Below are 19,566 nucleotides of genomic sequence, written 5' to 3'. Positions count from 1 at the left end.
AGGCTCGCACAGACCCGGGGCTCAGACCCACCGACTCCAATTCTCTTAACCCGGTGACTGTTGTCCAGCAGTGACTACTGTCGTCCAGCTCCGCTCTCCCCATGCCTTTGTCGCCCACTATTCAGGTTCCCTCGGGCCCAGGGGAGAAGCCTGTCTGCTCCTTCATTCCACAAATAGTTATCAAGCAACCTGCCATGTCCTAGTCATTGTTCTAGGTGTTTCTAGGTGCTTCTAGGCTCTAGGAGCTGGAGACAGAGCAATGAACAAGATAGCTGGGTTGGGGCACCCGGGGGGCCTTAGGTGGTTAAGCGTCTGATTCTTGATTTCGGCTCAGGTCACGATCTCATGGTTTGTGAGTTCAAGCCCCATGTTGGGGTCTGAGCTGGCAGCACGGAGCCTGCTTGGGGTTTTCTCTCTCTCCCTCTCTCTCTGCCCCTCCCCACTTGTTCTCTCTCTCTCTTAAAATAAATAAACATCAAAAAAGTATTTATTTATTTATTTTTAATGTTTATTTTTGAGAAAGAGAGACAGAGTGCGAGCAGGGGAGGGGCAGAGAGAGAGAGGGAGACACAGAATCCAAAGCAGGCTCCAGGCTCTGAGCTGTCAGCACAGAGCCTGACATGGGGCTCGAACCCATGAATCACGAGATCATGTCCTGAGCCGAAGTTGGACACTTAACCGACTGAGCCACCCAGGCGCCCCAGCATTAAAAAACATTTAAACAACATAGTTGTGGCCCCTCCTTCACGGACCTTATATGCTAAGCTCACCGTAGCTGGAGAAGACCAAAAACTTAATTAGCTTTAATTCCAAAATGAATTTTAGAAAGAGCATAAAGAAAAGGAAACCGGGCAACAAGGTAAAGGGGGGCCCGAGGGGGGCGGTGGGCAAGGAACGGGTCTCAGGCCCCGCCCTTCTCACCCCAGACCTGCAAGACATGTCCCTGGTGACCCTGAACACGAAGACCCCCAGGGACTTCTTCGCCAAGCACCAGCTGCTCCTCCACGTGGCCAAGTCGGAGATGGACAAAGTCAGGGTGTTCCAAGCCAGCCGTGAGTCATCCCTCACTGTCATCCTGGTGTCCCCGTCCCGCCCCAGGACAGCCCCTTCACACCCCGCTTTGGCGAGTAATTCCTGGGCCCCTGTTCTGTGGCACGTTCTTAGAGCCAAGGATGCGACAGTGAGCAAGATGCACTTCTCTGCCGCTCCCTTCTAGCAAGGGCACACAGATGACATGCAGACAGACACTAACATCATGTCTGGTGCTCGTGAGCGCTGAGGACATAATCCCCTCCCGGGGGCTGCCGTGCTTGTGTCCGTCTCTTCCTCTCTGCCACGCGCACGCACGCACACACATAGGACTCTTGCTTACACAGACTGTCGAATCTGAGCTGACTGCGGNAGGACATAATCCCCTCCCGGGGGCTGCCGTGCTTGTGTCCGTCTCTTCCTCTCTGCCACGCGCGCACGCACACACATAGGACTCTTGCTTACACAGACTGTCGAATCCGAGCTGACTGCGCGTGGCATGTCATGCTTTGGTCTCCCGCCTCCTGCTAACCAGAGGCCGCATTAACTTCGCAGCAGCTCACACCTGCTCCTGAGCGCAGGGCTTGTTGGAGGCGCAGGGCACGGAGCTAAGCACATATGAACGCTCCTGTACCCATGTCACTTTCCTCTCGGTGGGCTGAGAGACAATGCATGGAATAAGTAAGTAAAACAGCTAGCGTCTGATGGCTGTGCAGAAGGGGGTGTAGATGAGGGGCAGAGTCTGGGGCTGTGAGGAGAGGAGGTGGGGGAACGCTTCCTCCCTAAGGTATCATTCGAGCAGAAGGAGGTGCGGGAACAGCCACACAGACACTCAGGGGAAGGGCACTCCATGCAGAGGGAACCGCAAGTGCAAAGGCCCTGAGGCGGGATGGTGCCTGGGGGCTTGAGGAAGGCAGGGAGGCCAGTGAGGCTGGAGTGCGGTACTCGAGGGTTAACATGGAAGATGAGGGTGAAGAAGGAAGGGGAAGGGCCGGCTCAGGTAGGCATGGGATGACTTTGCCTTCTCATCTCTGGGGGGCGGGGGGAGCCCATCTGAGGGCTCTCTGCAGAGGCACAACTTGATCTGACTTACTTCCAATCTAGGTCAAAGTAATTAGACTGACCTTGACGTGGTGACAAACCAACTCTTTGCCTCTGCTGAGGCCTCACCTCCTCCAGGAAGCCTTCCCTGGCCCTCTGGGGTTCCCTCCATCCAGCGCTTATTACCCTCTGTGATTCTGTCTCTGCTCCTCCTCAGTCACCCCAGAGACTGTGACTACCTCCCTGGCCTCCCCCAGTGTCAGCTGAGAGCAGGTGCTCAGGAATGAATGAATGAACGAATGAATGAATGAACGAACGAACGAATGAACCATAATGTCTATTGGACTTGAAGGTATATGTTTGGGAATGGCTCAGGTACCCCCACCCCCACCCCGTTACTCGACCCCCGAACCCCCAGGTGGCGATGTCCCATCTAGCACTTTAAGTTTCTTTCTCTGAGTAGCTGTGACCTGTCATTGCGACAGTGGTGGCCCTGGGACGGCATCACAGCAGCGGGGAGAAGGCCTGAGCCTCCCTTCTCTCTTCTAGGAGGCAAACAGACCTCCAGGTACAGGCCGGTCCTGGGGCCGAAGCAGCCCTGTCACCCCCTGGAACTCCCGGGGGGCCAGCACAGCACGGACTTCTACGTGGAGGGCCTCGCTTTCCCGGACGCCAACTTCCCGGGGCTCGTTTCCCTCACTGTCTCCCTGCTGGACACCTCCAACCCGGTAGGCTAAGATGGCAGCCCAAGTGGGGGTGGGGACCTGGGTCACCAGGCACGGGTCCTGTAGGGGAGGGGGCTCCGAACAGCCTCTGGGACGTGCTGGGTGTCGGGCCCTGGCTACGCCCACAGCCCTCCCCCTCCCCACGCCTCGCAGGAGCTGCCCAAGACCCTGGTCTTCCAAGACAGTGTGGTCTTCCGTGTGGCCCCCTGGATCATGACCCCCAACACCCAGCCCCCTGAGGAGGTGTACGTGTGCAGGTGAGGGTCCGGGGTGTCAGCGGCGGGGCCCAGGTACCCCGGGAGGGGCCCTGGGTGCTGGCCACGCCCCCTCCCCCCATCTGCTGTGTGAATGGGGAGAAATGACCCTTAGCGTAGTGGGCTGAGGGCTTCTGGCCAGTTTGGAAGAAGCAGGTGGGGAAGATGGCTGTTGCTGGCGTTTTGTTCTCACTCCCCTGCCCTGATGCATGCGGGGGCTGCTGTCTCTGCCTAAGGACTATAGAATGTGCCAGACCTGGCGGACAAAAACCCTCAGTCCGCGAGCCAGGCTTCCCGGGCGTCCGCACCAGAGACCGTTTGAAATGCATGTTCCTGGCCAACCCCAGAACCGTGGGGTCTTGGGTCTGGGGATGGGGCCCATCTGCCCATTAACATGCAGCTCTGGGGCGCCTCAGCCTCCACCCTGCCGTCTGAGAGCACCTGTTAAGCATCCTGGGGTCTCGAGGGACCCTCCCCTCTCTTCTTCTAGCCGCTTGAGTCACCCAGTGGTCAGGACACGGGCTGGAAGCCAGCAAGGCCTGGGGACAAATCTCGGTGCTCACCCCCAGGGGGCATGACCTTGGGCATTGACCCCTCGTTCTGGCTTCTCAGTGGAAGGAGGGTCCCTGCAAGTTCCCCTCGTGGATTATGCAAGAGTTCAGTGAGATGCTTGCGAAGAGCAGAGAGACAGGCTGAGCCAGGCGTCTCCAGCCAGGCCACGGGCACCCAAGCAGCCACTGTGCCCCTCGTCAACTCCGTCCAGGCCTGAGCTCCTGCTCCCTCCCCAGGGACCCTGCGGAGGCCAGCTGCCCCCTCAGAGCCTGGCCAAGGCCACTGGCCACCGAATCCAGAGCACTAAGGAGCTTCCTTTCCACTCTGTCTAGGATGTTTGAAAATGAGGACTTCCTGAAGTCAGTGACTGCGCTGACCAACGAAGCCAAGTGCAAGCTGACCATCTGCACCAGGGAGCAGAGCATGGAGGACCGGTGGGTGCAGGTGCGTGGCCCCGGGGCCAGAGGAGCTGCGACACGCAGGATGGATGCTGCTGAGGATCAAGGGACCCCGGGGCACCCAGGCTCCTAGGGCTTGGCCCCGTGGCTTGCTGGCCACCCTCCCCGACATGGGCAGGAAGCGAGGAGCCCCTGAGGGTCCCGGCATCTGGGGGCTCAGGCAAGCAATTCAACTGCATGCCTGCCACAGTCACCAAGATGCGAGCAACCTTCCTGCCTGGAAACTCAGAAGCATCTGGAAATGATGCAAAGCTCGGGGGCTGGAGCGCAGTGGGTCCCTCCGGTGGCCCTTCCTCCCAGCCAGCCTTCATGGGCTTAGCCACCATGCCTGGCCACGCCCTGCTCTGGCACCCGCTCCTTGGCCTGCCTCTAGGCCCCCCCGCCCCCGACCTGGCTGCCCCTCACCTTAGGCCAGCCTGCTGGCCGCACTGTAGCCCCGCTCTGTTTCTGCACCAGGCTCTTCCATCATGCTATGAGCTTCGCGAGGTCAGGGACCGAGTCTCACTCAGCTCAGCACCCAGTGCCTGGCACGGGGCAGTGGCTGCAGGCAGCCGGCGGGCTGGCTGAACCTTCTTGCCCCTCCCCTGCTTTCTCGGGCTCTTTGCCCTTCCATGCCATTCACCCTGCCCCCACCTCAGTGCCTTTGCTCATGCTGCTCCCTCTCCTCTGTCCTCCCTGTTCCCATCCCCCACGTCTGGGTCAGGCTCATACAATCCCAGCTTGAAAGCTTCCCCTCCCCCAATTTCCCCATCCCTCTCCTAACCCCACACATGAACCCTCTCTTCCTTTTTCATCGTTCCATGTTAAGTTGGATTGAATGGCGCGAAATTGCTAACTGCACGATTTTTGACCTTCAGGGGTTGGGCCTAATAGTAGTCACATCCGGCTACCAGAATGTGGGCGGGACTTGCACCATGGATCATTTCCCAGCCCTTCCTGCTTCTGCCCCACAGGCTAGGCTGGGTCTGAGCTGCCCCCGCTCTGGGGGGGGGCGGATTCTCTTACTCCCACCCTCGGGCCTCACCTTAGCAGAGCACCAGGAGCCCTCCTGTGTGTTCCAACAGACCCTCACCTTCCCACCCAGCACTTTCTCACACTGGGTGCTACATGCTGGGCTCCCTGAGGGCAGGGCCCAGGGCTCACCAGGGCCCCAGCACCCGCATCACGGGCCGAGCACCTGCATCAGGGGCCCCAGCACTCACCAGGAGTGGGGGTGTACTTGCTTGTGCAAACACAGGATAATGAGCTCCGCTTCCTCAGAGCCCCTTCTCTGGGGTGGAATTTGCCCTTGGCCACGGCATTGGGGGTGGGGGTAGATGGTTTACATCCCCCTCCATCCCTGCACTGGGTGTCACAACCCACACGGCACCCATATCAGCCTTCCTTCCACTCACTCTCCGCAGGATGAAATGGAGGTGGGCTACATCCAAGCCCCGCACAAGACACTGCCTGTGGTCTTCGACTCTCCGAGGAACAGAGGCTTGAAGGAATTCCCCATCAAATGCCTGCTGGTACGTGCTGGTGGGGCCAGAGCTGCTGAGATCCCCTTCCCCTCCTCCCGGCCTGTCCCCCCCACCAACGGCGGTCCCTGTGGCTGAGCCCCCCCGGCTCCGCAGCTGCTGTTCCTGCTTGAGGGGCGATCGCGCAGGGGGGCTGTGTTATTTTCGTCATTGCCAACATGAGATCCGACCCTTCCTTTCCCGAAGCTCTTTCCAGCCGTGAGCTCAGCCTGTCCTCAAAACAACCCTGCCAGGGACGCAGGTCAGGCCTAGGCATCCTTGGACCTCTGAAGATACTCTTGTTGCGAGGTGGAGGTGGAGCGGGGACCAGAACCTTCCCTAGGGTCCAGCTGGAGGGTCTGGCCTTTGGGGGTGCTCTGTCTGCGGTATGGTGTGGGCTTGGGGATCAGAGTGGTCATTTCCTGGATGTGACTGTGCGCGTGTTTGGGGGTGGAGGGGGTGACATCTTGGCTGATCGGCCGGACTCGCCCGGCAGGTCTGTGCAAACTCAGCACAGAATTATAATAATAACAGTGACATCTCTTGAGCCCGTGTTCTGTGTCAGTCAAAGTGCCAAATCCTTTATCTGCACTGACTCATTTAATGTGTCCAACCACCTCTCATCTAGATGTTATCACTAGGCCCATTTTACAGATGAAGAAACTGAGGCTCAGAGAGGTGAAGCAGCTTTTTCAGGGTCACACAGGAAGAGAGGAGAAGCTTTGTGAGCTTTGTAACCAGCATGGCCGCCAGGCCCACGTTCCAGGCTGATTCGGGGTGTCCAGGGAACATAGGGGAGAGTGTGGGGTGCAAGGTTTGCTCTGATGCATGGCTTCCTGGGGAGCACCCTGAGCCCCAGGGAAGGGGTGGAAGCTTTGAAAAAAATCTGCGTTCAACTCAGCAACTTGTGTGCGTCTGGCTCACGCTTCTGGGCTAAGTGGTGCTGAGGCAGAGATTTTGCTGCATCCACGGTGTCTCTCCGCACGAATCAGGTTAATCCTGTTTCAGGACCATGGGGATAGATGAGCCAGATGCCGTTGGGGCCTTCGTCCCTCCCTCTGTCTTCAGCCCTCTCTGCTCGGTGGCCCGTCTCTCACTTTGACAATCTGAGTGTGATAAAGGTCAGATTCTCTGGTGTCACAAGCCAAATGTCCAGAGTCCTGTGGGCAGACAGACGCCTCAGCATGGGTGTCCTATCCTCTCCCACACCCGGCCTTGGACGAGGGGCTGCGGCGTTTGCTGAGGCGGGCGTGTCTGCGGGATTCCGACTCCCACCCCTCAGGAAAAGAATTGGGATAAAAGTCAAACTTGTCACCAGGCAACAACCCCCTCTGCTTTTCCAGACACATCACGAGCCGCTTTCCCGGCCCCTTACCCAGCTCCAGCCCCACTGGCCTCCTTCCTGTTCTCCAGATGCGCCCAATTGCCCAATTGTACTCGCCTCATTCGCATATGCTGTTCCCTTTGCCTACAATGCTCTTCCCGCTTCCCACATCCCATGACGTACTGTGTCCCAGCCTCCTCAGTGAGGTCATCCCTAACCATGCAGGACGCCCCGCCCCAGCCCCTGGCATTCTCGACCACAGCGCCTTGTTGGTTTCTTTGGGGGTGTTTTGTGACAAATCCCTGACTGGCTACTTCCGTGATAGTGTCTGTTTCCCTGCTAGACTGTCAGCAGCAGGAGGGCAGGGCCCGAGGCCGGGGCACCCGTCCCTGTGCACAGGGCAGTTTGCACGCAGTTTGACACGCGGTGGGTGCTCCTCCCAAAAGACAATGTCAGTAAATTTTGGACACCCGTCTGTGGAAAGCCAGCAGCACTTACCATAAATAGAAGGCAGCCAGAAGGTAAATAGGATCAAACAAAATTATGTTATGAAACCAGCTCGGGGGCGCCAGGGCGGCTCAGTTGTTAAGCGTCCGACTTCGGCTCAGGTCATGATCTCCTGGTTCATGCGTCGAGCCCCGCGTTGGGCTCTGTACTGACAGCTCAGAGCCTGGAGCTGCTTCAGATTCAGTGTCTCCCCCCTCTCTCGGCCCCTCCCATGATCGCGCTCTGTCTCTCTCTGTCTCTCAATGATAAATAAACATTAAAAAAGAAATTAAAGCCAGTTCAGTAGGAATGAGTGCAAGTGCGAAGCCAAAGTCAGCCCTCTGCTTGTTAAATTGGGAGACTGGCTGGTTTTGAGGATGGATGTGTGCACCCCGGGTCTTTGATGAACCAGAAAGACTAGAGGAGAGTTAAGCGGGCGACTTGTTGCTAAGTCTGTGTTGGAAAAGCTTATCAGCTCAGGTCGCATGTGTGAGGTTCTCTAGCACGTCCCCATCCCAGGGGACCCCACTTCTGCAGACCTTCATTTGCCATCAGAAATCCAAGCCTTGACCCACGGGGCGCTGGGGTGGCTCAGCCCGTTAAGCGTCAGATTCTTTGATTTTAGCTCAGGTCATGATCTTGAGTCATGATCATGACTCAGGTCATGAGTTCGAGTCCCACACGGAGCTCTGTGCTGGCAGTGGGGAGCCTGCTTGGGAGTCTCTCTCTCTCTGCCCCTCCCCCGCTTGCTCTTGCTTAAATAAACTTAAATAAATAATAAACTTAAAATAAATAAATAAATAAATACATAAATAAATAAACAAACTTAAAAAATGAATGAAAGAAAGCCAAGCCTACAGCCTGTGAAACCGAGCTCCTCCCTTGGCAGTAGCCAAGGCAGTGATTTATATGAATTTATCATTCATTCATCAAACATTCTTTGAGCCCATTCTCTGTGCCCAGCCTGGTTCTAGGCTCTTGGAATATCAGTGAGCAATGCAGGGGCCCCCACCCTCATGGAGGTGACATTCTAGCCCAGAAAGGCAGACAATAAACAATAAGTACAACGAATAAATGAATTATACTCTATGTTGGGAGGTGGGATCTAGTGCTATAGGATGTAAAGAAAGAGCAGAGTCAAGGGGCTCCCAGGTGCCAGACTAGTGAGGTGATCACATTGCAATTTTATTTAGTTAGTTAGTTAGTTAGTTATCTATTTATTTATTTATTTATAAGATAGTGTGACATTTCAAGAGTTCTTTTTTATCCCCACACTTATTTGGTTTTGAGAGACAGAGAGAGACAGAGCATGTGCAAGGAAGGGGCAGAGAGAGAGGGAGACACAGAATCCGAAGTGGGCTCCAGGCTGTGAGTTGTCAGCAGAGAGCCAGACGCGGGGCTTGAACCCACGAACTGTGAGATCGTGACCTGAGCCAAAGTCGGATGCTCAACCGACGGAGCCACCTGGGCGCCCCTACTTTGCAGTTTTAAATAGGGTGGTCGGGGTAGGCCTCTCTGAGAAGCTGACACTGGAACAAAAACTCAAAAGAGGTGAAAGAGTCGGCTGTGTCTGGTGAAGGGTGTTCTGGGCAGAAGAAACAGCCAGTGCAAAGGTCCTGAGGCAGGAGCATGCCTGGCATGTTCAAGGGAGAGTGAAGAGGCCAGATGGGGTAGAACAGAGCAAGCAAGAGGAAGGGAGCTCTTTGCCACAACTGGCAGGAGAATGATCGTGAAGGGCCCCAGAGGAACCTTGTGGCGGGACTTCAACCACATCAGTGTAGGGCTCAGTCTCCCTGGAAAGAACTGGAGAAGCACCAATTGCCATTCGCACCATCTGTAGCTGTGTACAGAACATGGTCAAGGGCATCACGCTGGGCTTCCATTACAAGATGAGGTCCGTGCACGCTTGCTTCCCCATCAATGTCATTATTCAGGAGAATGGTTCTCCTATAGAAATCCAAAACCTCTTGGATGGAAAAAAGAAAAACAAAAAACCACATCCACAGGGTTCGGATGAGGCCAGGCGTTTGCTTGTTCAATATCTCAAGTCCAGAGAGACGAGTTCATTCTTGAAGGAAATGACATTGAACTCGTATCAGACTGAGCTGCCTTGATTCAGCAAGCCACAAGAGTTAAATTAAGGATATCAGAAAACTGGGGGGTGGTGTCTACGTTTCTGGAAAAAAAGAACGGTTCAGCAGGCTGCCGGGTAACTTTTCAGACCTCCGTGTGATATTTTAATGATGCAATCAAAGGTGTATTGATTTGGGTGGGCAGGGGCGCAGAGAAGAAGTAGGGGCAGAAGGAGAGGCTGTCAGAGAGGTGATGGGGATATAAATGGGGGCTATTTATTTATTACTATTATTATTTAATGTTTTATTTATTTCTGAGAGAGAGAGAGCATGAGGAGGGGAGGGTCAGAGAGAGGGAGACACAGAATCTGAAACAGGCTCCAGGCTCTGAGCTGTCAGCACAGAGCCAGACGCGGGGCTCAAACCCACGAACCGTGAGATCATGACCTGAGCCGAAGTCAGACGCTTAACAATTGAGCCACCCAGGCGCCCCGGGGGACTGTTTTTTTAAAGGCTATTTGTTTAAACTCTGGGAAATGGGGAATTATTGCAGGGTCCTTTTTTTAATGTTTATTTATTTTTGGGGGAGAGGGAGCACGTGCATGAGGGAGGAACAGAAGAGAGGGAGAGAGAATCCCAAGCAGGCTCGGTGCTGTCAGCGCAGAACCTGACATAGGACTCGATCTCCCAAACCATGAGATCATGACCTGAGCTAGAAATTAAGAGTCAGACACTCAACCAACTGAGCCACCCAGACACCCCAGGAATAATGGTTTCTAAACCGAGGGAGTCATAGACGTCACTTGAGACAACTTCTCTTCCCAGAGACATGCACGCAAGCTCACGGTTTAGAATCTGCCTGCAGGGAGTCGGTGGCCCCCATGAAACTCCATCAATTTGTAAAAAGCTAGGGCTAGTGCAGTAGACAGAATGGTGGCCCGCACACACGGCCCTGTGCTAGTCCCCAGGACCTGAGGCTATCTTGTGGCAAAGGGACTTTGCAGATGTGATTAAGTTAGGGACCCTAGGACGGGGAGGTGCCCCTGAGTTACCTGGCGGGCTCTGTGCCATCGTGGTGCTCCTTGGAAGGGGGACGGCAAAGGTGGGAAGGCACTTGATGACAGCAACAGAGGATGTAGACTATGGGGGAGACCAGCAGCCAAGGCAGCTACTAGAAGCCGAAAAGGGCAAGGAAACAGGTTCTCCCCTCAGAGCCTCTAGAAGGAACCAGTCTGCCAGACCTTGACATTAGCCTGGTGAGACTGATTTCGGACTTCTGACCTCCAGAGCCGTCAGAGAATAAATGCATGTTGTTTTAAGCCACTAGATGGATTTATAGCAGCCACAGGAGACTCACACAGGCCAGGAGAGATGTGTCACCCACCCTGTTCTTCTGCAAAGATCCCCACGGGGACATCACAGCCATTCAGTGAAGCCCGCTGCAGCCCGAGGTCAGGATGCTGCATGGTGTGGTGCAGAAGGCCTTGCCGTGGAGACGGCTCGACTCTCCGTCCCTCCACAGCTGGCCGTGGGACCCGAAGAAGCCACATGCCGCTCTGAGCTGCATGTCTTCTCTGCAGAATGAGGGCAAAAATGGTACTTTGCGGATCTGTTGTTACAGCCGAGTTAAGATTTCCAGAGCCGCGGGCACGTGTGAGGCACTCAACAAACACTGCTCCCTCTTCCTACCAGCTGGGTCAGCGCCCCTTCCGCATATCCCACAAGGGACAGCCGTGCCTGCGCTCAACCGGCTGCTGGCTGTTGCCAGATCCTTCCCGTGACGTGGCTCCCGCGCTCTCCTCATGCGGGGACCTCGCTCTCTAACACTTGGTACGTGCTTCTCCCATCTCAGGGTCCCGATTTCGGCTACGTGACTCGAGGGCCCCAAACAGGAGGGGCTTCTGACCTTGACTCCTTTGGAAACCTGGAAGTGAGCCCCCCGGTCAAGGTTGGGAGGAAGAAATACCCTCTGGGCAGGATTCTCATTGGGAGCAGCTGCTACCCCAGGTGAGGAGGGGAGGGGCGGAGAGGGCTGGACCCAGGGCCACAATGGAAGCCCTCCCTGCTTGCTTCCAACCCCAGGGCCTCGACAGACTCCAGGGACTTGGGGACTGTGAGGGTCATCAGGGAAAGCCTGATGGCAATAGGGACATGGCTGCCTGGAGATCTAGGGTGGAGGGTACCTGGCAGATGAAAGAGCATGTGCAAAGGCCCTGAGGCAGGACTGAACTGGGTGTGTTCAAGAAGGCCAGGGTGGCCAGAGCAGATTGAGAGAGAGCAAAGGGCTAGATCAGGAAGGACCTTGGAGACCAGAGCAAGGAGAAATCTGAAGGCCAGAGAGGTGAAGGAATGTCCCCAAGGCCACACAGCTAATGTCCCCAAGGCCACACAGATTATCCACTCAGAGTGGACCGGCTCTCCACGGAACTGTGAGCAATACGGGTAAGCCCCGTGTTTCCTCACAACACCGGCATCTGGGCTGAGGCAATGGGTCTTGCTTCCTGAGGCTAAGCTCTGGTCTTATTTGCTGTCCTGAATTGGTGCCTCAGTTTCCCCCAATAAAACTGGGATGGCAACTCCTAAACCCCTTCAGCGTTGGAGGAGAGAATTGAAGGCATCCAGGCTTCTGATTCCCTCCCCTAGCTGAAGCAGAACCTCGACCCCTCNACGCCCCCTCCATCCTGTGTCAGCAGCAGTGAGAGCCAGGAGATGCACCAGGCCCTGCAGGACTTCCTCAGCGCCCAGCAGGTGCAGGCGCCGGTGAAGCTCTACTCCGACTGGCTGTTTGTGGGCCACGTGGACGAGTTCCTGAGCTTCGTCCCCGTGTACAAGAAGGTGCAGTGTGGGGGCTGCCTGGAGGAAGCCGCACGCCTCCTCCTCCCCGGGCTCCCAAGTACCTCCCTGCACTCTGCCTGGGAGGCCTGGCCCTACGTGCCTGACTCGCTTTCCCTCCACCCCAGGAGGGGGGCCAGCCTGGGTCCAAGCCCGCTGCCCTGGGAGCCCCGGGGTCAGACTCTGACCCCAGCATTTCTGCCTCCAGGGCTTCCGGCTGCTCCTCGCCAGCCCCCGGTCCTGCTACAAACTGTTCCAAGAGCAGCTCAAGGACGGCCACGGCGAGGCTCTGCTATTCGAAGGGGTCAAGAGTGAGTTGGCCGTGCCTTGGTTTTCCATCCGGGGTCCTCTCTCTGCCTTCGTGCGCTCCCCGATTGCCAGCGGGAGGCGCTCACCCATCCTCTGAGCCCCTGCTGTGCGCCAGCGCCAGGGATGCTGTGTGAACAGGGCAGAAGAGCTCCCGCTGTCGCTGTCGGGGCTCACAGTCCCCGGGAAGGGAGTCAGAAAGACAGCTACAGCACAGGGGCTTGGAGGTCTCTGGGAGGAGTCCAAGGGGTCTTCCTGGAGGAGGCAGATGCTCCAGGCAGGAGCATGAGGAAGGAGCAGGAGTTCACCCCATAGGGTGGTGGGATGAGAGGAAGAGAGAGATCTCAGACAGAGGGAACAGCGCATGCAGAGGCTCAGAGGCAAGAGAAAGTGAAATGTGTTTGAGAACCTGAAGGAAGTTCAGTCTGGCTTAAGTCCTGAGTGAATGAATGAATGAATGAATGAATGAGTGAATGAGTGAATGAATGAGTGAATGAATGAGTGAATGAAAGTTCAGTCTGGCTGAAGGTAATCTTAAAGTCCACAGATATGAGCTGGTGTTGGAGGTTAGTAAGTCACGGCTGAGAGTTTTTACCTGTTATCTGTAGTATGTCGTGTGGCATCAGGCAGCTTTAGACCCCTGTTTGCCTTTCACTAGATGGGATTTTTCTGGAGATAATGTAAGGACGTGAGAGCAACACCTTTAAGGAGAACTTACACTAATAAAATATATTATTTAAGGCATTTGCCTGCCAGATGCTCCCAACAGACCTACATGTTTAGGAATTCTAGCTGCCCCCATTTTATAGATGGGAAAACCGAGTCCCCTCCGTGCCTACCAGGGAGACAGAAATTGACCTCTGAATTTGCCTGCTGTTTTCTTTTTCTCCACGACAGGAAAAAAACAGAAAATAAAGGACATTCTGTCCAACGAGAAACTGAGAGAAGATAATTCATACGTGGAGGTACTAGGCTGGGTGCCCCGGAGACGCCACAGTCCGGGCAGACCTAACCACCCGCCCCCGCCACCTTTCTACAATCTCCGCACCAGGGCAGAGCCTTCCACCATCTGCCTTCCGGCTTGGTGGCGAACGGCTCCGGGATTCGGGTCAATGTGTGTGGGACAGAGAGAGACTTTAGTCACCACTGCAGGAACACACACATACGATGCATGGAAAAGGGGGGAAGTAAAACGGGAAGGCTGGAGCCAGAAAAAGACAGGGGAAGCTCTCAGGAACAGAGACAGAGCAGGAGAAAGGTCAAGTGCTAGACAGACGGGAAAGACAGGGACACACAAGCGGAGGCAAAGGGACTGGGCTGAGCAGAGCAGGGTAGGAGGGAAGGAACGGCGGCGCCCCGCACTGCCTTCCCCGCCTTGTCCCTAGCCCGTCCCTTGGCCAGGCCTCGGCCCCAGGCGGCCCTCCCCCACAGCGGTCCNGGGTGGGCGTGGCCGTGCGGTCGGGGTGGGCGTGGCCTTGTGCTCGGGGTGGGCGTGGCCGTGCGGTTGGGGTGGGCCTCTCACAGCCGCCCGGGGAGCCCGAGACTGTCATCGTCCCCCTTCACAGATGAGACACCGGCAAGCGGAGTCTCTGGCACAAGGACAGGCAGCTGGCAAAACGGGATTTAGAGCTGGATCCAAGCCAGGGGTCTGGCTAACCGGAGCCACCGAGGCGCTGCCCGCTATGGATTTCCCTGCGGGAGGCTTGGGCGGGGGGGGAGTAGGCGCGCCCTTGAACGGGCAGCTTGCAAGCCGCTCTCAGTTAAGCCAGGGGCGCGCTTCAGACCGGGTGGTCAGGAGGGAGGGCCGCGAGGCTAGTGCCGCCGGTGGGGTGCGGGATGGGTTCACTGCCCTGCAGGGTGAGCTTGAGGGAGATCCCGCCTTCGCCAAGGACTTTTAACCGTGACCCCTCCTCGCCCACCCCAAGACCACCTTAAAGCCGTCAGCTGTATTTTTACAGCCTGTGCCCTTCCTCTGTGTCCCCAAAGGGTACCCAGGGGCTGGGCAGAAACCCCAGTGGGGGCCCCAGCTACCCTGTCCTGCTGGGTCCCCAGTCCCCGGCACAGTGGATGTCAAACTGTTTCCCCGGGTCACTGCGGTTCCAACACAGCAGTTTGGATTTTTTGCTGTTTTAGGCATTGAGGGGCTGCAGCAGATTTTATTTAGAAGAAGAGGTTCTGTGGCCGAAAAACAAGCAGGAAGGGGCACCTTGAATTCAGTTCCTTGGCGCCGAGCAATTTTTTTCTTGCTGTCGCCCAACCAGGCAGGAAAGCCGGCTGATGCCGTTAGCTGAGGATGAGGCCTCGCAGGTGAAGTCGTGGGCAGCACTGGGTGGTTCGAGGCCCTGGAGGGAGCCTGAGCACGCACCCTGACTCACCCCCAGGAGCCCACGGTGGGAAGGGGGACGGCGTGGATGTGGGACAGGTGGAGAGATTCAGGGCGCGGGACACCCAGCATGAGCTGCGTCTGCATGGTGACAGAGAGTGACGTGCCTTCCCAGGACCCCTGAGCCCTGGAGACTGACTCCGCACCTACTCCATGCCAGCACGGTGCCCCATGAGCGTGGCATCGAATTGTCATGGCAACGGCAATGTGTTTGGGCTCATTTTGCTGATGCATCTCAGAGAGGCAAAGTGACTTGCCTAAGGTCACACAGCTATTGAGTAGCAGGGCTGGAGCCAACCCATGTTGGCCTGGAGTCAAAATCATTGTCGTTTCTCACCTTCCAAGATAGGGGAGGAAATGGTCATTTACATGAGAGTGCTACCAGAAAGGTAGTCATTTATTCATCCATTCAACAGATAATTACTAAGTGCCTCCTTTATGCCAGGCGCCAGGCTGGCAGCCGGGTGAGCACTGAGGAGGAGCACTGACTGCCGCAGTTCGGGGGCTCATGGGTGGCTTCACAAAGGTGGTGCCATTTGAGCTGGACCTTGAGTAATAGAGACTTTTCCAGAAGGCTACAGTTGGGGAAGGACATGGGTCCTGGAGTCTCTGACAGACTTGGGTCTAAGGCCTGGACTGGGTAGCCCACTTGACCTGCCTGGGCCTCGGTTTCCCCATCTGCGAAGTGGGGCTGCTGTTTCTGAAGGTCAGAAGGAAAGGGGGACCCTTGGCAGATGGTGATGCGGGCTGCACGCTGGCGCCCCTGACCCAGGACCCCGCATCTTCGCAGGTGAACATGCTGGTGCTGGGGGAGCACCTGGGCATCCCCAAGCCCTTCGGGCCCATCATCAACGGGCGCTGCTGCCTGGAGGAGAAGGTGCGGTCCCTGCTGGAGCCGCTGGGCCTCCACTGCACCTTCATCGACGACTTCTACGCCTACCACGTGCGGCACGGGGAGGTGCACTGCGGCACCAACGTGCGCCGGCAGCCCTTCTCCTTCAAGTGGTGGCACATGGTGCCCTGAGCCCATCCCCCACTGCTGTCCTGGCTAGAAGCTCTGGTCCCCTGCAGTGTGGCATCGCAAGAGCTCTTAGGGACATTTTGGCTCCCTGGGTGTGGCCGCCCTCCCGGCAGCGGCTTGCTTCCTTACTTCTGCTGTGCCCTGGCCCCTTAGCCCCCCCACACCCCGCCACCCCACTTGGAAGACCCCAAGATAGTCCTGGCATTGCAGGCGCTGCTCTGCTGTGAGATGCCGCAATAAAGTTTTATAATTGCTTTGTAAGCGAGGTCAAGCTGTCATTGCTATCATTTCTGCATTCACCCATTGTCATGATCAAACTGAATGTTACAGACTTGAAGGTGCTCCAGGAAATGCTGAAGGCCATGTGTCTTTTTCTCCCATGGCTGTACATGGTCTATGAAATCTTCTGTGATCTGAGCCTAGCTGATCCTAAGCTCCCACGGTGACTCTGAGGGAGAAGGATGGGGGGTGGGGTGGGGAGGAGGCCTGAGCCCCCCTGAGTAGGCAGCACGTCCTTCCTCCTGGCAGAATTGAAGTCAGTTCCCAAACAGCCGGCTGGGAACATCCTGGCTCTTTTGCTTATTTGCACTAGTGTGTGTGTGTGTGTGTGTGTGTGTGTGTGTGTGTGTGTGTGTAAGATATACACCACAGCTGTGCATCTCGTGATGAAGAAAATTACAGAAAGTAGGTTGGATTGTGGGCGCAGAGGCGGGGACGGTCCTATCAGCCTCCAGCTTCTCCATGACCCCAAAGGGATGTGCACACAGTGCCGAGGGCAGAGGTGGGGCCAGGAATCGCATTCCTGACCCCGATGTCCTTTGAGGAAAAGGGAACAGACAGGTGACGGAAGAACCCCGGGGGAGGGGGGGTGGCATAAGGATTCCCCTGTTACGTGAAAGACATCCAGACACCAGCGCATTCTCTGCGTCCCTTAGATGTGTTGTGTCCGTTCCAAGCAGCCCGGGGAGCTGGTTTCACGCTGTCCCCAGGCTACCGAGAGCAGGGTGCAGCCGGTGGCAGGAGCCGGCGGTTCGTGCCATGAAGTCATTAGTCCCCTCTGTGTCCTTTGTGTCTGGTTTTTTTAATGACCCTGACTTAGAGGTTTAGGTTCCTCTGTAGAAAATAAAACCTGATGACTTGAGATTTTACAAATTAAGGCTGGGGGGTGGGGGGGTGGAGGCGCCTGGGTGGCTCAGCCCATTAAGTGTTCAACTCTCCATCTCAGCTTGGGTCATCATCTTGCAGTTCGAGAGTTTGAGCCTCGCATCAGGCTCTGCGCTGTCAGCACAGAGCCTGTTTGGGATTCTCTCTCCCTTTCTCTCTGTCTCTCAAAAATAAATAAATAAACTTTAAAAAATAATAAAATAAATAAAAATTGAGGCCAGCTCTTGGCTCCATAGAGTCTGAGATGCTCAGAAAACACCAGAGATAGTTTTCATGTGCTCGTGGAGGACATAGGACAGTGGAAGGGGAGGGCGTCCAAAGCCACCTCCCTCACACTATGGAGAAAGGGACCCAAAGAAACCTGGGTCAAAACGCACTCCTCTGACGACAGCCAGTTGCTTCCCCTCCAGAATTGCTGGGGCAAAAGATGTACCAGTGTTTTCTATGGACCAGAAAAAGGACTGTGCACAAGGGGATGTCGGTGTGAGGTTGTCTCCAAACCTGACCCTTAGGGCAGCCTGGGGCAGCCGCCCAGCTCAGCAGACAGAAGCTAAACGTTTTGCTGTGTTGCTGGGGCTGCAGGAGGACCGAGGGACAAGCTGGTGGCTGAAGCAGACCTTGGCGCCAAGACAGGTGCAGGTGAGCCTCCCCCGGCCACTCTTGGGGGATGGGAGCCTCTGTGAAGGGCCAGGGTGTCAAATCTCCCTCTGCCTCTCTCTTATAAACACACTTGTCATTGCATTTAGGGTCCTACCAGAAAAACCAGGAATAATCTCCCCATCTCAAGGGCTCGTGGTCACAGACTCCAGGGATTAGGACCCTGACATCTTCTGGGGGCCGTTAGTTAACGCCCCACAGGTTAAGAACCACCGTTTCCAGCCACGGTAGGTGGAAGAGGCAGAGAGAAGCAAAGCATCCCTTTTCCACAGCTCCAAGCTTTGCACCTGAGTTAAACCCTGACGGGGAGGGGGGGTGGGAAGGGATAAGGCGTAACTTTTGAAAAACTTGAGATCGAACAGACCATAATATCATGCAAGGCTAGGGGGTACACCGTGTTGACCTGATACACTTATATACAGCAAGACAATCAGCACTACAGTGTTGGTTAATACCTGTCATGCCACATCATTATCATTTCTTGTTTCGTGGGGGCAGATCGAATCTTGTAAAACCACGTCGGAGGGTTCTCTTTTGTGTGGGCTTCGACTTTTGAACTTCTGAGTTGAAATTGTCTGGTGACTGTCTTATGTCTGGTTTCCAAAAACGGATTCGGAGAGGGAGGTGTGCCCGGGAGGTGGCGGGTGGGGACCTGGAGGGCGCCCTGGGGAACCGCGTGGGGGAGGGCAGGGGGAGGGGCAGCAGAGGACGATGCACGGGGATGTGGTGGGCAGATTTTGGGTAAAACACGGGATGCCCCGGGGCCGGGATAGGCCCTCAGAGTTGTCCTGAATTAAAACAAGCAGCCTGTCTCCCAACAGTGGAGGAAGCTTCCCCCAAAGAGGAGACACAGCCTTGGGAACCTGCCGTGGGCAATTCCGGGAGGGGTGTCTGCTGTGAGCAGCCGGGGGAGGGAGCACCTGCGTCCTGAAGGGGTCAGGTATCCACCAGAGTGACCTAAAGTGACCACGAACCCTGGATACCTGAGTGGTGAGGGAGCCTCACTGAGAAGCCAAGGGAGCCGTCTTTGTGGAGCCAGCAGGTAGGGAGCCATGGGAGTGTAGGTAAACAAACCTAGGTAAACTAGGCTTGGTTTGGCTGGAAGCACACTCACTTATCTTTTTTTTTTTTAAATGTTTTATTTATTTCTAGGAGAGAGAGACAGCGTGAGCAGGGGAGGGTCAGAGAGAGAGGAAGTCACAGACTGAAACAGGCTCCAGGCTCCGAGCTGGCAGTCAGCACAGAGCCCGACGTGGGGCTCGAACCCACAAACCGCGAGATCATGACCTAAGCGAAAGTCGGAAAGTCGGACGCTTAACCGACTAAGCCACCCAGGCGCCCCGAGCACACTCACTTATCTTTTTGAGGGTGGCAGGGATCACACAGTCATAGGCACCACAAGAATTTATTGAGCACCTACTATGTCCAGGATGCTTTTGTGGGTCCTGGAGATTCAGCGGTGACCAGGAAGCCCCTGGAGAGGAAGCAGGATCCACTCTAGATCTCTCCAAGTCCCTTCCGTGCCCAGAGGGGGCTCCATCCTCCAGGCTGAGGGTACTCGGCCCTCACCGTGCTCAGAACCCTGGCACAAGGCGGGGCTCCCCTCCGGGCAAGTGGGGAACAGAGTTCCCAAGCTGTGTGGTGCCAGAATGCAGAGCCCAGCCCTCAGCGACCAGCCCTCGCCCTCGTACGACTGCCCCCTCCCTCCAGCCACTTGTGTGTGAGCGACGGGCTGGCAGGTGGGCGGTGTGGGTGAGAGTGTG

At 56.2% G+C, this 19,566-nt stretch overlaps 1 protein-coding gene across 1 annotated transcript in view; it reads left to right on the top strand.

Annotated features, from left to right (window-relative positions):
- Positions 1–19,566, top strand: part of LOC144241121 (uncharacterized) — a 61,911-nt gene that overhangs the window by 19,374 nt on the left and 22,971 nt on the right. Inside the window, 14 exon segments of the mRNA XM_077775563.1 lie at positions 927–1,052; positions 2,620–2,798; positions 2,949–3,052; positions 3,934–4,045; positions 5,463–5,570; positions 11,293–11,447; positions 12,134–12,265; positions 12,441–12,583; positions 13,476–13,955; positions 14,144–14,154; positions 15,752–15,976; positions 16,136–16,205; positions 16,918–17,011; positions 17,659–17,785. Of these exon segments, the coding sequence (XP_077631689.1) occupies positions 927–1,052; positions 2,620–2,798; positions 2,949–3,052; positions 3,934–4,045; positions 5,463–5,570; positions 11,293–11,447; positions 12,134–12,265; positions 12,441–12,583; positions 13,476–13,955; positions 14,144–14,154; positions 15,752–15,976; positions 16,136–16,205; positions 16,918–17,011; positions 17,659–17,785 (2,066 nt within the window).

The sequence above is a fragment of the Crocuta crocuta genome, unplaced genomic scaffold (assembly GCF_008692635.1).
Source record: "Crocuta crocuta isolate KB4526 unplaced genomic scaffold, BGI_CrCroc_1.0 scaffold127, whole genome shotgun sequence".
Taxonomy (NCBI): domain Eukaryota; kingdom Metazoa; phylum Chordata; class Mammalia; order Carnivora; family Hyaenidae; genus Crocuta; species Crocuta crocuta.
This window is presented reverse-complemented; position numbering and strand designations above follow the sequence as displayed.